Genomic DNA, 13,753 nt, shown 5'->3' on the forward strand with positions numbered 1-13,753 from the left:
AGGACCTAGGTAGGGGTGAGGACTCTCAGGACTCAGGAGGGCTCTAAGCCCTAGGGCCTAGAGCCTCTCAGGGGTCAAGACTTCTGTCACCTGTGTGTTGGAGATGGCACAGGGAGGTACGGGTCCACTCTCTCGAGTCTCTCTCTTTCTCACTGAAGATCTGGAAAAGAGGAGACTCAGAGAGGGTCCAGACGCCAGACTCCAGGGCCCAGGCCCCAGAGAGAGAGAGAGAGAGAGAGAGAGAGAGACGAGAGGGGCCGGGGAGATGTGTCGTGTCTGTGAGAGAGAGACGAGAGAGAGAGGGATGGTGGTGGGTATCAAGAAAAGTAAGAAAGGGGAAGGGGGGTGGGGGGACGACACTGACAGGGGAAGAGCCCGGGTGTATGGGTGTATGGCATGTGGTTCCCCCTGCCTGTACGACATGGCGTCGGTGGGTGAGACATTACCTACAGGCTACAATACAACAAAGGAAGGGGAGAGAGAGTCATGAGACACTGTGTCTGTCTGTCTCTCTCTCTCTCGCACAGTGTGCACTGTGCCCTCGCTTTCTTTGCGCATGTCAAACGGGGGGTCAGCCCGGTCAGGGGCTGTGCCTGTGTGGGCCCCGCGTTCCATGATCACACAGATGATGATGACGGCAATGGAAGGTCACGGTGATGTTGTGTTGCCTTGCTGGTCAGCTCTTCTTCCCAAAAGCCTCACTTCAGCAGAGATGATTCACGGAAGGCATAAAAGAGAGGGGTACAGTGTACACTATACAAAGGGCCGCCGCCTATGGCCTGGCAAAACCCTTACTGTGCCTATTGCGGCATCAGGTGGATTCAGACTTCAGAGGCCTCCGCCCCCCTTCTCTCTCTCTCTGTGTGTTCCTATCATGTAGGTATGGTACCTGAGAGTGGGAGGTAGACCCTTCCTCTTAAACATATATCGAGATAGAGAGTATGGGGATTTCGTCTAGCTGTTCACGATGTGACACCCCTTCCGCGCACTCTGCATCGTCCACAGGCCTCCACGACAAGGACATCATCAGACAAAGAGGCAAAAGGTAAAAAAGAGACCAGACGACGAAGATGAAGAAGAAGAAGAAGAAGAAGAGATGTCCTCTTCTCCTTCTTTACTTGGAACGGACAGACAGAGCAGTACAGAAAGGCTGCCATTGTCAAGAGCTCATAGCATAAACCAGTCCTGATAGGCAGACAGCCTTTTGTTCTAAAGGGAGAAAAAGCTATGCCATAACTACCAACAGCTCTCTTCTGTTTTTTCATGATTCAGAAGGACATACCATAGTTATCTTCTGGTTTTTCATGATTCAGAAGGACATGCCATGGCTGTCTTCTGATTTTTCATGATTCAGAAGGACATTCCATAGCTACTATCTCTTCCCTTCCAGTCTCCCAGCACGGGGCGAATCAAGCCTTGCAGTTTATGATGCCTAGACCTGGACCAAGACCATATGAATGCATTCGCCGAGCATGGCATAGTGACAGCCATCAGCCTCTTCGTGGCGCTCTCATTCAAGACATATTCAAGTGAGTTGCACAGCTATTGCGTTCTTTGTTCGATTTTACTGAACGTATTTTTGGCTAAACTTGCTGTTTCTTGGTAGGGTTGTCAATGAGCTCCATAGCACCACCACTAGAAGGAAGAAGGAATGGCAGGAAAAGCTTCCCATTGTGGTGCTTCGTGCTGAGGAGATTCTGTATTCTAAGGCGAATTCTGAGGTAATAAGGCTGTCTGTTCGGTGAGTATATATTTGCCACTGCAAGGAAACAAGAAGAGAGTTAAGGTTTAACTATGGTGCCGTTTTTGTTGTGGAAGTGCAGAGCGAGTATGCAAATGTAGAGACCCTCAGGACCAGGCTAGATGATGCTGTCAATACAATGATACGCAGAGAGGAGACTGAAGAGGATGGAGGCCCCTACCTCGCACCTTGTATTGAAGGTATCCTAGTCTAGCTTTTGGTGTTGGTTCGGTGCCCAATTCTGCTATCATTTGTAGGCAGTATCGCATAACCTGAGTGGAAAGCTGCATTGTTCTCTGTTTTTATGCAGCTGCATTGTCACTTGGGTGCCTTCCAAAGAAGGTTTCTAGGGGACAGAGGCAAGGGATTTCAAGGCCACTTTCCAGTAATGCAAGGCGTCCGGGTGGTACTCCTTCCTTCAATTCTGCCAGTTGTGAACCTGTGGCAGGAAAATTTAGTGGTGGCAACGCTTTAAATGTGGACTGCATGCTTTCCCCCGCTGCCAGAGCTGTGCAAGAAGCTTGTGCTGGTTCTTTGTACCAGTACTCTCAACCTCATGCATCATTGAGGCAGGATCAGGTGGCTTTCTCTACATCACCTCCCATTTTCAACTCTTCAGACTTTCCGTATGCTGGCTGCATTTCTGATGCCAATGGCCTGGTTGCTCCTTCGACTTGTGCTTTCAATAACCCTCACACGCTCGTTTCTTCTTCCTATCCTCCGGTTGGAGGGATGTTGCAATTTTTGAAGGCCTCACATGTAGGGGATCAAGCTGGCACCAGCTTTCCAGTCATTGGGGCAGGAGCAGTTACATGTGACATCCGACCTCAGATGCTCTCGAATATCAGCAAGGAATCAGCAGCATTACTATCTGCAGAGCCACCTAAAGCTCCAAGAGATGGTGTAGAAGTTAGATTGGGCCAGGCTGACCACTCTGGCGTATTCATGCCAATTATGGGCTCTTCTACTGCGGCTATCACACAAATCTCACAACTAGCTAGGCCTGATTGCCAGATGCAGTGTCCTGAGCTAGCTAGAATAGGACTTGACACTCTAGCAACCACCAGAACCAGTCATACAGCTGCAGATCCTGGAAGGAGGAGCACTGTTTTTCCAGTTGAAGCAGAAGGAAAAGTGACGCCGACGTCTGGTGTAGGGCCTAAGTTTCTGTCATCTTCAATTGTTCAACAAAGCAGTGCAAGCATTCAGGATTCTAGAACTCAAATGGGTCCTCTGCGTGCAAGTGATGCAGATACGCGGGGAGCTGATCTGGATTTCCATGATTTGCAGCTGCGCCTTGGTCCCCCTGTAACAGTGTCCAGACAGTCTCCTGTGACAGTGGCCAGACAGTCTGATATAATCTGCAGAGAGCAGCAACACACAGCCCCTTTTCAGGAGTGGTCAGGATGCCTGACAAGCACTTCCTTTTGTACAAATGCTGGAAAGAATCCTTGGAGTAGTTGCTCTGATTCATTTTCTGGAAAGTATTTGGGGCATAATGCTGGTAATTCAAGCCCAAGCCCAGCTATTGCTGTTGACATGCATGCAGCAAAGCGTTTGAGGGGTGGATTGGCAGAACTTGATTTGTTAACTTGGTGACTCAGTATGCTTTTGAAGGACTTCAAGTGCGTTTTATGATTTTTGATCCTGAGAGGACAGGACTGTTTCGTGAGGTGGACAGATCCGATCTACATGATGCAATGCTGCCAAAGTCTATGCAATAGTAATGCTTCTTATTTTTGACAATACTAGTCTTTTGCATCAGCAACACAGCGCCGTGCTAACTACTAGGTGTAGCATTCTATTTCTGATAATGATCTCCCACATGTTTGGATTATGAAGTTTGAGACTGTCTCGTCAATGTGCAGCTCCTAGTATCTAGTTCTCATACATTGGTTAGTAAGTTTGAGACTGTCTCGTCAATATCCAGCTCCTAGAATCTAGTACTCATACATTAGTTAGTAACAAAATGTTGGTGTGTGCACGCATGTGTGTGCATGCAACATACCGTCCTGCCATGTCCATGCGCACTGGTTCAAACACTGCCTTTTTTGGAATGCTTTGTATGACTCTGTCGGAGATTCCACATGGGTGAGAACTCATCATGACAAATGGATATGGTAAGGGGGCCAGTGTTGTAACAGCCAGGCAAATATCTGATTTTAGGCAGGCCTTTGCTGCCATGAAACTGGCACATCACACAACTCATTGGGGAAAGTTGGGTACAGATTGGGCGGATGGACTCTTATTGGTCCCATTACTTTGAATAGAGTGACTTGCTCATTCTTGAGGCCAAAGTTTTAATTCAAAAGAGTGGGCAGGTAAAAGCTCTTCATTGGAAATTTGATGTGTGCCACTAATTGCTTGGTTGTAAGTGTGAAGGAGTTGTTGTTGGAAATGAGCGCACATTCTCTAAAAGTTGGAGGACAATCAGATAGAGCAAGGATAGTTTGGTTTGCCCCTGGGCCCTTTCCATGCAAGTGATTCTGAAAAGGTGGTGTGTGAGCTCATCACAATGTACAATGAATCATGCAAGGGGCTTTAACACGAGAGTTCCATGAAGCTGCTTTTGCTTAACAAGCTGACCAATTGACAAGGTCGATCATGTTCAAGCTCTTAGGTTTAAGAGTCAAATTGGAAGATTATTTGTGATCAATGTGATCCATAGTCACCATAATGTCTTTAATTGTTGTAATGCATGGGCCCCTTGAAGAGAAGGTTTCTCATAACCAAAAGAAAGTTTTGTATTGTTTCAATAGTCCTTAACAATGATCCACACTAGGTATTATTGTGTACATAGGCCTTGTGACGATCAAGACTAGTCATCTACTTGGGTTGATTTGAAGCAAAGCGAAAATAGATCTTGCATATTCTTACCTTGCTACTTGTAGGCATTGGGAAAACAAATGGTTATGAGGGCAAAAATATTCAAAGAAAGAACACCTCCTTGTTTGTTGGCTATACAATACGAATTAGTCTTCTAAGAACAATTTGCACAATAAAAAGCCTGCATTGGGAAAACAAATGGTTGAGGGCAAAAATATTCAAAGAAAGAACACCTCCTTGTTTGTTGGCTATACAATACGAATTAGTCTTCTAAGAACAATTTGCACAATAAAAAGCCTTTTGCCAAGGACAACATATCAAGTACCATGTACAAAATTCTTTATTCTTGCTACACCCTATACATTTTAGGTGAGCATTTTTTGTGCTTATGGAGAGAGAGAGAGAGAGAGAGAGAGAGAGAGAGAATCTACGACGGGAGTATTCTTCCCTCCCTCACCTTGTCATCTCCTCAACCCAATCCTCAACTTTCCCATTTGACACCTTCAACTTCAACTTTAAATAGTCTTGTGTTCTTTCAATAATCTTCACGTTCTTCTCCATCAACACCTTGGGAGGGGGCTTCACCTAGTTTCCCTTCCATGACCTTGTTACTAACAAACCTTGCCAATCTTACTCCAACACATGGAAATCATCCAAAATCCTCCTTTCCATATAGGCACTCAATCTTGTCACTTCCCAATTTGAAATGAGACTTTCTTGGCACTTTCCCATCATGCCTTAGCCTAGCGTTCCTAAGACTTGAGGTTGTGCACACCACAATGAGGGTGGCTTTGAGACAAAGTGTAATGGTCTACCCCTTGAAATTTCATGCAAAGCACTCCCACGACCCCTTGAAGGCTCTTGAATAGCTGTAGACATGACGCACTCCATTGTGACATTGCTTGCACAACATAGCATGAAAGCTCACAATACGACATGACATTCACAAGAGAACTCATGGTAGGCACCAAAGTTTTTAGAATGGCCCATCATCTTGGGAGCAAAAGCTCATATTCAAAGCAAGGGACTATTTGGCAATGAGGGACCATGCCATGGGTGAGGGTGGAGCACATGACACTATGGGTGAGGGAGAGTGACATACTCCCTCATATAAGGGCACTTCACAAATTTGATGATTTGATGCAACCCATCATCATTGTGTGTTGTCCAAGCGCTTTAGTCCACTAGTACAAGTAGGGTTGGTGTGCTCCCCACGCTTACTCAAAGGTATGTGGTGCAAAGTGAGTGAGCATTTGATGTGAGAGACATGGATCTCACATGGTGGGCTAAATGACATGTTGCTTTGTGGGTGGTCTATTCTTGTCCCACGTGCCCCTTGTGCACCTTAGTCAAATTGAAGGCTCCCCAATGCTCTTTCAAGGCTAAGTGGTGTGAAATGGGGGAGGATAAATGATGCAAGTGAGATGGATCTCACAAGAATGGTCAAACATGTTGCAACTATCAAGTCGAGGTTGGAATAGAAGAGTGCTTCAAACTAGATCTATGCCTCTATGGGCATAACAAAGAAGAAGAATGCTGCTTAAAAGAAGATTCATGCCATCAAGTGCAATGCCAACAAGAAGTTGGGAGGTGCCTCCTCTTGGCATCGTACCTTCCATGCAAGTCGACATGTGGCTTCCATGACAAGAGGTCATGTTATCTTCGAGAAGACTTTTGTTAGGTGTGTTGTAAGGAAGATTTGAGCGACTAAGGTCCAATTCTTTTCAAGGGGAGGTGCATCTAAGGCAAAATGTACCTCTTGGACTAAGGAATATGTGGCTACATCATGGTGGCCACATGTTTCCTTCATCGCAACTGGGTTGACAGACTTGACTAGGGTGGACCTTACTTAGCAAGGTGTCATTGCCTAGATCCTTGCATTTTGGGCTTGGTATTCTTGTGTGATAACTTGGTGTTGAGTCCTAGTCCACAAGCAGTTTTGTGCACTCAAGTTGTCTGGCGAAGTGTTAGAAGCAAGGGTGTGCAACTAGTTTCATTTGGGTTATCCTCCACTTTGTGCTTGTAAATATGGTTAACAGGTGGATGGTTGATGTGCACAAAAAAGTCATGTCTACTTGGAGACTGCCTGGTCCTATTCCATTCCATAGTTTTTAAGTGAGAGAGTGGTGGGTGGGACGTAATTGTAGTCATGAAAAGTTGAGGTTCCACATATGTACAGAGTCAATGGGCATGGCACCTAAAGGTGTGTTAAGACCCTTGAAACCAAGTATGAGTCTAAGTCGGAAGTTGAGTTTTGTATTTAAAGCAAGTCGTGTCTCCCTACTCAATGTGGGCATCAAGTTTTTTAAAGAGGTGTGTATGAGGGAGTGTGCCTCCTTTCCTCATCCATGGTGCTGAGTTGCATGTGATGCACGTTGATAGCTCCACTCTCACCTGTGAAAGGTGAGAAGGATCGAAGCTTGCACGCGAGCTATGGCGGGAGAGCAAGAGCAAGAAAGAGAGAGACAAGAAATGGGAACTCCAAAAGTCACAATGTGTGACCGGGCCTTCCGTTATTCAAACTGTCACTAAAAGAATAAAGAATAAAGTGACGTGACGGGCGCCCGCCACCTGCAGTGTGCAGTGGCGGGTACTGTCAGTGTAGTAATACACGGGGCGGCACGGCGGAGGTGCCTTTACCCCAACAACCTCCCACTTAAAGGCGAATCTGCCCTAGTGAGAGAGAAAAGAAAAAAGAAAAGACAGTACAAATGTACATAGGTACAAGGGATGAGGAAAGGCGACATCTCATCCAACGCCCATCAACCTCCTGAGGAAGGCAAACCGCTCAGTAGTGAGGCTCTTCGTGAGTAGATCTACAGGATTCTCGTCAGTGGAGATCTTGACAAGGTCAACAGACTTGTCCTCCACGACACCACATATGAAGTGATACCTCACCTCAATGTGTTTCGTCTTCACATGGAAGACCGGATTCTTAGCCAACTGAATGGCACTCATAGAATCCGAATGCAGTGTAGGTGTAGCATCAATCCCAAGGTTAGCAACTAGACGGCCTAACCATATGGCCTCCTTGCAAGCCTCAGTGGCTGCAACATACTCGTCCTCAGTGGTAGACAAAGCCGCACACTTTTGAACCCTGGACATCCAAGAGACAGCCCCTCCAGCATAGGTGAATATATAGCCAGAAGTGGATTTCCTACTATCTGCATGTCCTGCATAATCGGAGTCAATGTACCCCACGACCCCTGTATCCTGGCTACCATAGCAAATACACATATCTGCTGTGCCCTTCAGGTACCTCATGATACCCTTCACGGCATCCCAATGTCTACTGCCAAGTGTAGCCATATAGCATGCCACAACACCAACTGCATGCGCAATATCTGGACGAGTGGCTATCATGGCATACATCAAACTGCCCACGGCTGAAGCATAAGGGATCTTGGCCATCTCGGCCCTCTGCTCATTTGTCTGCGGACAATCGGCCTGTGATACCTTCACATAAGAAGGTAATGGACAGCCAATAGGCTTTACGTCCTGCATGCGGAAGCGCTCAAGGACTTTATGAATGTACTCCCGCTGTGAGAGATACAAAAGCCCTTGATGCCTATCACGCTTAATGCGCATCCCAAGTATATGTGAGGCCTGTCCCAAATCCTTCATCTCAAAGCTCTTCTTTAGCTGAGATTTAAGAGCATCTAGCTCATCATGAGCTTTCCCTGCTATCAACATATCATCAACATAGAGTACCAAGATAAGCAAACTGCCATCACGGGCTTTCTTCATGTAAAGACACGGATCCATAGCACTCCTGCTATAGCCCTGTGACTGCATAAAGGCATTAAACTTATGATACCATTCCCTAGGTGCGTGCTTCAAGCCATACAAGCTCTTCTTCAACTTGCACACTAGGTGTTCCCTGCCAGGTTCTGCAAAGCCCTTAGGCTGATCCATATAGATCTCATCATGCAAGTCCCCATGTAGAAAAGCCGTCTTGACATCCATCTGATATAGATCTAAGTCAAGCTGTGCAACCAAAGCCAAGACTAAGCGCAGGGTGGTCATCTTAACCGCAGGAGAGAAGACCTCATCAAAGTCCACACCATGTTCCTGCTTAAAACCCTTTGCTACCAATCTAGCCTTGTATGCCGGCTTGGGGTGTCCAGGGGTACTTTTCAGCTTGTACACCCACTTGCATGGCAAAGCCTTCTTGCCCTTAGGCAAGGCAACCAAATCCCAATCTCATTCTTATGCAGGGAGTCTATCTCAGACTGCATAGCCCTCTCCCAGGAGTGACTGTCACCCCTGCGCATAGCCTCATCATAAGTGAAAGGCTCTCCTGCATTTGTAACCAAAACATAATGCATAGAGGGCTGAAATCTGTCAGGTGGACGTCTGTCTCTAGCTGACCGTCTCACCGCAGGCTCTGCTGCCTGTCTAACTGCCTGTCCAACACCCTGGCCCTGTGGAGGAACTGCTGCAGGCTGTACTACTGGATGTGCTTGAGCTCTAGGCTCCTCCTGAAAGATCACTCTGCGGATCTCAACCACCTTCTCAGGCTGCCTGTGCATCTTGTCTTCATGGAAGACGACATCATGGCTGTGTACTATTTTCCGTGCCTGCGGATCCCATAGGCGATAGCCCATCTCTCCTGACTCACCATAGCCAAGGAATATGCATTTAATGCTCTTTGGATCCAATTTACTCCTCTTGTCCTTGGGCACATGGCAGAATGCCTCACATCCAAAGACACGGAGATGCGCATAAGAGGGTGGCTTACCAGCCCAAACTTCCTCTGCAACCTAGAAATCCAATCCACTGGAAGGCGATCGGTTTATGACATGCACTGCCGTACAAACTGCCTTAGCCCAAAAACTCTGGGGTAGGCCTACATGGCTAAGCATAGAGCGCACACGCTCCTGAATAGTCCTGTTCATGTGCTCAGCCAAACCATTCTGGGGTGGGGTGTAAGGGGCGGTCAACTGACGCTTAATACCTCTGTCATCACAAAACTGCTCAAAAGCACGTGAGACATATTCTCCTCCATTGTCAGTCCTAAGGCATTTTAGCCTATACCCAGTCTGGTTCTCAACAAGAGCAAGCCATCTTTGAAAAACTGCCAAGACATTGGACTTCTGCTTTATGGGATAAGCCCACACTTTTCTAGAAAAATCATCAATGAAGGTAACGAAGTACTTCGCGCCACCCATAGACATGCAAGGCATAGGCCCACAAACATCGGAATGCACCAATGCCAAGGGCTCACTCATGCGTGGCCTACCCGATTTCTTATGCGTAGACCTATTCTGCTTACCATAAAGACAATGATCACACGAGTCAAAACATGCATAATCCAAAGGCGGAAGATACTGAAAACCAGATAACATTTTCATTCCCTTTAAAGACATATGTCCCAAACGGGCATGCCAAAGTGATACATGTGGGATAGAGCCCACTGCCAAAACATGGTCTACAGAAGACCCAGATACAACAAGAGGATAGAGGCTGCCAGCCTTGGCGCCTCTAGCAAGCACAAGTCTGCCTTTGGTGATCTTCCAGGCAGAATCCCCAAAACAAACATGAAACCCTGCATCATCCAACTGTCCTGCAGACATAAGACTGCGCGTAAGCGCAGGTACATGACGTACATCCCTTAGCAAAAAGGAACTGCCAGTGGAAAACTGCAATATCTCCACAGCCCACAATATCAAGAGACATGTCATCTCCAAGTCTGATTGATCCAGATACAGTACGGTAAGAGTGAAACCACTCACAGTAAGGCGTCACATGGAAGGACGCACCTGAATCCAATAACCAGCATTGTGCATACATACTAGGTGTCTCAGTCAAGTGTGAAGCATCAGAAGAACTAGCTGCAAGTATAAACTCATCACCACCATCGGACTCCTCAGTCTGCGTGACATTAATTTCCTCAATCTTGACGCTGGACTTCGTAGGTACTATGCTGCAATCAGAGGACTTCTCCTACACTTTATCTTTCCCTTATCCTTGCGCTTCTCATTGCGCAACTCATGACACTGTGGTCTAATATGGCCCTTTTTCCCACAATGATGACAAGTGACATTTGCATTGCGCCCACGCGACTTACTACGCGACTTGCCACCACGAGATTTAGACCGACCCTTCTGCGAGTCACGGCCTCGGCCATTACCACGGTCATACCTGTCATTCCTGCCTCTAACTATCAAAGCACGACTACCACGAGAGGCATCCAAGTTTTTGCGATTCACCTCTTCCTGAAGAAGAGCACTCTCAACATCTGCCAATTTTAGAGTAGCACTAGAGGCACATAGGGCAGTGCAGAATACATCCCATGACTCATTCAGAGTCCCAAGCAAGAAAAGAGGAGTTACTTCCTCTCCAAAGGTGATATCCTGCGAAGTCAGGTTCTTCAGTATAGCATGGAGCTGGCTCAAGTGAGCAGACATAGTCGCATTATCCTTCATGCGCAGATCCATAAGCTGCTTCAACTAGTACATCTGACTTGCGGGACTTTTCTTATCATAAAGATTTTTTATCTTATTCCATAGATCCCATGCACTCTGTGCTTCCTCAAATACATTATAATGTACTTGTTCAGTAAGAGACAATACAATCGTGGACTTGCATAGCTCATCAAGTTCAAGCCAGTCGTCATTGTCCATAGTTTCAGGCTGCTCCCCACTCAGCTGAAGTGGCTTAATCTGAGATTTCTGCACCAAGACCTACCAAATTTGACTCTTCCAATAAGAGTAGTTGGTACCATCCAACTTTGTAATGTTAAATATGGCACTATCATGCGAAGATGATGCCATTATGCAGGCTGGAAATGCCCAAACAATCCACAAACTGCTTGCTGTTTTACTGCAGAAACTGCCCAAAAATGACCAAAACGGGGTCCAAAGGGCGAGCAAAGTGTGCCAAAAGTTGCTGCCCACTTCGTACTAGGTGCGGTACACCAAATCAGGATATTTCAGCATGAAAAGTACACCTCAGTCCACCAATAACTGCTTGCTGTAATAAATTGCAGGTATGCAATCTACAGAGCAAACTGTCCCAAAATAGGATCCAATGTCAAGCAAACAATGCTAGGTCCAAAGCCGGCATGAAACGGACATAAGCAAGGCCAATGACAGTGAAAAGAACATGAGCTCAACATCGAAGCATGTCAAAATAACATCTGCCAGTGAAAGGCACACCCCCAGACACTCTAGGCAAAGTGTTCCTGTAACTGCCAAAACCTGACACAAATAGGTGTTTGCTCAAAGAGAGATCCAAATATGAGACTCAGCTCATAAGCATCATGTGAACCAAGAGTACATCAATGCATATCCATAAAGATCGGAGTACGATCCCAAAGTCTCAATGCGTATGTAGCTGCTCAAGACATAAACTGCTCCAAATACATGTAAGTGCTCCAATAGCATGCAACTGTTAAAGGTCAAGCAAGCATGTAAAATGCTCCCACTGGCACAAAAGGCATACAAAGCGAGCTCAGAAGCTCAAATAACCCAAGAGAAAGCACCAGTGATAAGTGACCCTGTCAATGCATCAAGCGCATCCAAGAGAGCATGACATACATGAAGCACCGGTCGTATTAACCATGAAGCAATACATAAGCCCAAATAAGCTCTCGGTCAACTCAATGACATCCAAATAGCAACCAAGATCAGTGATCAAGTAAGCCAGGAATGCTCAAATACATCCAAATCCAAGCTCCAAATGTCGGTATGGCATACACGAACCAAATAGCATATGTCACGAACCAAAGCATGTAATGCAAAAACCTAACTGTCAAGCAGAGACATGAGGCATAGGCGGTCCACGAGCATGCCAAGTCGGTCCAAATGCCAGTGAAGATGGAGCTAATGTGAATCTCAAAAGCATCCCATAATCTCATACATATGCTCCAAGCCATCCCCAAATGTCAGAGACATCATGCCAAAGCTCAAAGCATACATCCGGTATCGGTAGGTAAGTGCCAAAGCCTGTAAAGTACCTTCAGCCCACTGTTATTCCAGCATGTATTTACTATTCTAAACAGTAGATTTCAGCCCCGAATTCAAGCCAAAATCATGGTCAAACCAAATGCATACATCCCCAATACATCCGCGTAGGAAGTAGACCGCATACAGGCATCAAATAAGGTAACCGGAGTAGAGTATAAGCATCAAATGCCAATGCCAAGTGTGGCTGCCCTGTTTCCAGCACTGTATAACAGTAAATAACAGTCCCAAATCAGCCAATATTTCAGGCCAAAATCATGGCATAATCATGTGCATACATTCCCAAGGCACTAGGCATCATGTAGACCGCATACGGGCATCAAATAGCACAACCGGAATGGAGTATAAGCAACAAATGCTAATGCCAATGGTGCTGCCCTATTTTCAGCCTGTTATGACAGTTTATGACAGTCCCAAATCTGAAGAGATTAGCCCCGAATGATCAAGACCAATGCCCAAAGCTTGAATGACATCAAACATGAAGTCTATAGCCCTCTTGATCAAGGTAGAGAGCAAGAAGCAATGGCCAAGTGTGGAGCTGAAGTAGATGAGTGCTCATAGCTTGGAAAAAAATGATGCAATCTGCCCTGTTGGTGCTGAACTTGCTGCTGCTCCACATGGGCTGAAAAGGGGGTAATGGGGGGCTCAAGAAGGGCCTATCAAAGGCCTATGACAAGCCTCTTTGAGCCTTGATAGGTGTAAGGCACAATATGAGGGGAATAAGCTTCAAGGGTTTGAAGCCATGGCTGCCCTTACCGTTTGCAACCTGTAGATTGAAATAAAACCCTGAAAGAATGATCAAATACCTCAGTATCAATGCCTTGAAGGTGCCTCAATAGGTTGGGAAGGTGCTCGGGAAGCCGGGGAGTGACGGGAGCTTGGGGAGATCGGATATGGCTGCCGGGATGGAGACCCAATGCGTGAAGCGAGTCGATGCGAAGGTCGGGAAGCACCGAGTCGAGTTCGAGCAAGAGAATGCCAAGCTCTGATACCAGTTGAAAGGTGAGAAGGATCGAAGCTTGCACGCGAGCTATGGCGGGAGAGCAAGAGCAAGAAAGAGAGAGACAAGAAATGGGAACTCCAACAGTCACAATGTGTGACCGGGCCTTCCTTTATTCAAGTTGTCACTAAAAGAATAAAGAATAAAGTGACGTGATGGGCCCGCACCACCTGCAGTGTGCAGTGGCGGGTACTGCCAGTGTAGTAATACACGGGGCGG

At 46.5% G+C, this 13,753-nt stretch overlaps 1 protein-coding gene across 1 annotated transcript; it reads left to right on the forward strand.

The window, feature by feature from the left end:
• Nucleotides 1-431: 431 nt before the first annotated feature.
• LOC148010696 (uncharacterized) lies at nt 432-3,487 on the forward strand. The gene is made up of 4 exons (XM_087671800.1): nt 432-1,529; nt 1,607-1,721; nt 1,824-1,941; nt 2,052-3,487. Exons 1-4 carry the CDS (start codon nt 1,426-1,428, stop codon nt 3,338-3,340), a joined length of 1,626 nt encoding a protein of 541 aa, XP_087527926.1. The 5' UTR covers nt 432-1,425; the 3' UTR covers nt 3,341-3,487.
• Nucleotides 3,488-13,753: the final 10,266 nt, after the last annotated feature.

This window comes from Lygodium microphyllum, chromosome 29 (assembly GCF_053477565.2).
Source record: "Lygodium microphyllum isolate KBCC chromosome 29, Lygodium_microphyllum_v1.1.10, whole genome shotgun sequence".
Classification (NCBI taxonomy): domain Eukaryota; kingdom Viridiplantae; phylum Streptophyta; class Polypodiopsida; order Schizaeales; family Lygodiaceae; genus Lygodium; species Lygodium microphyllum.